The sequence below is a fragment of the Pollachius pollachius genome (assembly GCF_949987615.1).
Source record: "Pollachius pollachius genome assembly, chromosome: 2".
Lineage (NCBI taxonomy): Eukaryota > Metazoa > Chordata > Actinopteri > Gadiformes > Gadidae > Pollachius > Pollachius pollachius.
In genome coordinates this window covers 12,175,425-12,180,656 of record NC_136935.1, presented here as the reverse complement: position 1 = coordinate 12,180,656, position 5,232 = coordinate 12,175,425, and the positions used below count along the sequence as shown (strand labels likewise).

General features: G+C 42.6%; 1 protein-coding gene across 1 annotated transcript in view; it reads right to left on the bottom strand.

Annotated features, from left to right (window-relative positions):
* LOC307070574 (uncharacterized protein) overlaps positions 1–2,305 on the bottom strand; it is a gene marked incomplete at its 5' end in the record, with an annotated part of 3,998 nt that extends 1,693 nt beyond the window's left edge. The window contains 2 exons of the mRNA XM_079729081.1: positions 485–649; positions 2,256–2,305. Coding sequence (XP_079585207.1) covers positions 485–649; positions 2,256–2,305 — 215 coding nt within the window. The remainder of the gene's footprint in view (positions 1–484; positions 650–2,255) is intronic.
* Positions 2,306–5,232: the final 2,927 nt, after the last annotated feature.

Here is a 5,232-nt window from a genome sequence, read left to right as displayed (position 1 = left end):
AAATGGAGCTGCATATTAGATTTACGTTCGCTGGTTCATGCTCAAAACCGCTGTGCACCGCTCGACAGAGGAGGGAGAAGCAGGGGACAAGCCGAGAGAACTCAAGGATTCCACTGACCCCGGCAGATTTGAGTTTTAATCAACTCCCTCGTGGGTAATAAACAGATATTTTATTTGTATTCCTTTTTTTTTTTTTCGGCCAAGAAATTCCAAATATACTGCAGGAAGAATCACAACCCCTATGCCATCAGAAATCTAATTTCCCGTCCAAACTGTATTCTGGCGGCCCCCCTCATATTTCCTCATGCCGGCGTTCATATTTGCCCAACTTTTCCCTGGTATATATTTCTTGTGGGATCTACAAAAATGCCCGGCGTGCGATGAGAAACGGTGGCACTCCATCAAGACCGGTTGTGTTCTGTCCGCTTGTAAATTTCACACCTTTGTGTGTCGCCGTCACCGGCCCCCGGCGCTTGTACAGTACCTTTCAGCAGGTGCGACATCCATTAGAAGCCGGATGGTGTGCACACCCGCCTCACATCCTCTGACTTGGATGGTCCCAAGGGGGCTCTGCAGCGAGATGGTCTTCTGAGTACACTGGCTCTCTCCCTCTCCCCCTCTACGTCGCTTCATCTCTCTCCCCGTCCTGCTAAGGGAGCACAAATTACACTGCGTTCATTGACATATTCATGTGGCAACTTCCCCCCCCCCCCCCCGAATTTCCCACACTATTTGCATGTGGTGATCTATTGGAAAGCGGGGTGGGCCCACCAGCGTGCCAGATGAGTTACATATTTGAACACCTAGCTACAACCGCCGCCCCCCGCCAAACAATGTCATCATTTGACTTGATCCTTGCATTACTATCTAATATTTCTTCTCATGTATGGAAGGGAAGACGCCTATCTAACCAATAAATCGCCCATTTTTCCCCTCCTCTCTGTTCTATATATCACATAAATGAGAAAAACAATGCGGTCTGCTCCCCTGTCTGGTGGGGGGGGATTCCCTAGATAGCTCGACATTATTTTCAATCCGTCATTTTTGGTTGATGGTCGGGATGTTTTTCTAGCATTAAATTTGTTCCTTAGGGTGCAACTCCAATGGGATTCTGGTTTCCAGCCCTTAACAACAGCGAAAACGTGCAGCTTTTCTGACGACTGAGATGGATACTGGCAATAACCAGACAGCATCTTCTTTTTTTTATTTTTACTTTGAGGGAAGGAGAGATGATTGACTATGTTATATGTGAGTTTTTGAGAGATGGGGGGGGGGGGGGGGGAGTATAATAAATAAAGGTCACATTGATTGTAAGGGATTCAACCCAAGAAATCACTCCTATCCGAATCCCTGACCTGGAAAGGTCTTGGGGGCGCCTATACAATATATCGCTCTCTGCGGGTTTAATTAGACCATCAAATCGTTACTTTACTTTTTAAAAAGGACATATCCCTCAATTTTTACAGTCAAACTATAGACCAAGCCTGAGATTATTTAATCTGATAGTCTGCACCTTTCTGACAGGGTAAAACGTCAAATGCTGCACATAGGTCCATCAGACGTCTCAAACAAGGATATATAAGGAAAAAAATAATCAGCTCTTAAGTCACTGACCTCTAAGGTATTGATATAGGGAATAAGGACAAATAATGACAATCTAACTAACAAGGTCCCCAAATGAGCCTCAAAGCAATATATATTAAATAAAGCAATTATCCGTTCCTTTATTTGCATTCATAGTAAATAACAACAATCAATATTTCTTATTACTAATCGACTTTTCCCCAGGGATGGGGTCTACCAATTAGTCTGTCATCACCACAATTTAGAAACTAATTTTGAAAGAGCGATCGCATTACATTGGTCGTTTACCTATAAAGGACTTTTGCCGTGCTTTGTTTTTGATTTGTATACTTTAAATTATGAGTTCATTTCCCCCTGAGTCACCCAATGCAGCTAGAAACACCGACAACCTTTCAATATGGGGCTGGGTTTAGAAGTTTGGATAACTATAGCTATTAAGAATTCCGACATAATACAGACAATACCATTTATATGTACGCAAGCACACTGGCAGTTATCAGGAGACATCACTTTGGTTTAGAGTCTAACTAGTTTAAAACCTTAAATATCCATGTCACTATGACTGGCAATACTGAAGCAATTTAGACGTAAGAATAATTGCAAGAACGCAAGAATACTTATGATTTGTCAAGGATGTTGCAGTACAATGGGGTTTTCTAGAAATATCTTACAAGAGCGTTGACTTCGACTCCTCACTCATAGCAAGCGCTTTGCGTCGCATGTGAAGTAGAAAGTGTTCCGCTTTCTTTTAGCCACGTGGTTGGGCTGACCAATCAAACAGTGGGATAACTGCGTTTGTTTAGCAATTGGTCACTGGCCGTTTCAGGCTCCTCCCCTTTGGTCCCTGCCAGAGTCCTTTGTGGTTTGATTGACGGTCATGATTATGGTCATTCAAGGTGTAAGTATATATTTTGGTTTAGGAACACAATACTTATACATTATTGATAAACATTTAGAATCCTAATACTGGTTATTAACCTAGCCTCTGAAATCGTTAGTTACCGTTAAATTTTTTTTAAATAGGTTTATAAAGTCGTTATTTCCTTCTAATTTCATGCAATGACCTTGATCTTTGTTTCAGGCGTTTGCAATATAATTATCCAAGATTTTTATTATTGCTTTTATTGGCATTCCGTTATAACTCTAAAATTAGAGAAAGTTGTCTTGTCCAATTTAAATCCATATTATTTGTGTAAGTAATTTGAATCGTTTAAAGTCGAGGGGTTCAGTTCAACTGCTTGTTTTGTTTTGTTTTTTTCATTATTCTACCTCACTTTCATATTTTTTTGCATGTCTCAGTTTAAAATGTAAAGGCCTACTTGGGCCTCTCGGTGGCGAGGCTAGGGGGAGGGGGGGGGGGGGGGGGGGGGGGTGATGGAGGGGGGGAGAAACGCCACCCCTGCAGAGAGCATTTGAAATCTGTGAGGATTTCCGTGCCATCTGGACCCGCTGCCAGTCTGCCCCAGATAGTAAGGGTTGGCAACGGTACCCGACGGTGCAATATGGCTCTCTCTTTAATGAACTACTAACTGTCCCCCGTTTTAATTGATGTGACATTTGAGCCATTTATCTCTGACATTTCAATGAAGGATGATTCTCTGCCTTGCCATTTACTTTTTTTGTGCTATTTTCTAAGAGTCATTTGCATTTTGCTGCTCCAAAACCTGCTTTTTGTCTCTCATTAGCTAATTAGAGGGGAACACGCCGCAATTAATAAAAAACGGACATAACCTAGTTTGATTTGGGCTTGATGAAAACCAATGTTTTTCTCAGAATGTATCAAAATGGACGTGCGCGCCTACTTGTCGTAAAAGGTGAGGTAGGTAAAGGCTTGCAACCTCTCGCCACGGAGCGACATGCACACTACAGTGCAGGGACAACCTATGTTCGCAGCAGGGGCGGAATCAGGCACAATTAATCAGCATATGATTGCAGTACGCAGCCCCCTCTGCTGGCCCTTCTGGGCCATACTGTTTGGAAGTGATTTGAATAATGCAATTGTCAGCGGTCACAAGGTTGATACATATTTTTAAAAGTTTTATAGGGTTGAACACACAGTGAATTTATAATTTTGTTCACAGTTGCTTTGTGTTGGAGGCTATAAAATACTTTGCTAGGTGCATAGGCTTGATTTGTGAAGCCTTCCATTTTTTCCTGCTTGTACTTTTTTATGTAACATGCAGTTTAAATGTAGGCCTACCAACATTTGAATTGTAAGGTTTTAGGGCTGTTTATTTTCTATATAATTTATATATATATATATATATATATATATATATATATATATATATATATATATATATATATATATATATATATATATATATATATATGCATATCAAGGGAAAATAATTGTACTTTTAACATTGTTGGAGTGCATGTGTGTGCGTGTATGCACCTTTATGTGTGTTTGTCTTTGTGTGTCTGTGTGTGTGTGTGTGTGTGCGTGTGTGTGTGAGTGTGTGCACGGTGCATGTTTGTGTGGGCGTAGGACATTTATTCCATAGGAAAGGTCCCAAACATAATTGTTTTCCACACAGTGACATATTTGCACTGTATTATTTTTAAGATATCCTTTCAAAACAGCCCGGTCCACCGATGACGATGGTTCCTTTGATTGTGAGTGGCATCGCTGCCAAGGTGTGGCGCTCTGCCTGGCAGCATGAAGGTTCCTATCTTTTGTTTAAGACTCAAAGAGCTCCATTTCCTGTTCGGTTTCCCGCTCTATTTCTGTTTGTGCGAGGTGCTGATAGACTTATGCCCTTCACTGCTTCCTCTTAGTGTACCACAGTCACAGATGTTTGTGAGAATAACAACTCTATTTTCCTTGCTCTTTTCTTTTTTCACCCCCCCCCCCCCCCCCACACACACACATAATGACAGAAATTGTTTATGACCCTTTTTTATTTGTACGCATTTTCCCCGCCTCCCCCTCCCATGTCCATCCGTTCAGTGTGTGTGATTGTCATAAGTCAGTCACAAACCGCCCGTCCCTGCCTGTGTTTTTGCCGTTTCACAGTAATGTGCGTTGGAGGAGTTGAAGTAATTTAAGATATCAGATATACACTCCAGCAGAGACGAGAAATGCCCTGACGGACCGAACAAGCGCATTCCTCTCTCTCTGCTGGCTCTCTCTCTCTCTCTCTCTCTGTCTCTCTCTTTCTCTCTCTCTCTCTCACACACACACACACACACACACACACACACACACACACACACACACACACACACACACACACACACACACAAGCGTGCATTTTAATTAGGAGCAGTGGCTCCGAGGGCCCAGAACTGTTCACATGGAGAATACCTGGGTGTACTAAATAACACCCGCCAAACCAGCCAGATGAAGAGGAGAAATAATAATAATAATAAACAAGAGTGACCTGCCATTTTGTTCTCCATTCTTTTCGTACTGGGGGAGTAGCAGCAGGGAGGGCAGGAAAACTTTGTTATCCCAGCACTCTCCACAGAATTATCCTGATCACCAGATAAGATGTGAAAATATTTCCCTGTCATCTCGAGTGCCCACTTATTTAGCCCGCTGGCCCAGTGTTCCCCCTGCAGCCCCCCTACCCCACCCCACCCAATCCCAATGATATGTGTGTGTGTGTGTGTGTGTGTGTGGGGGGGGGGAGGTGGTTAGGG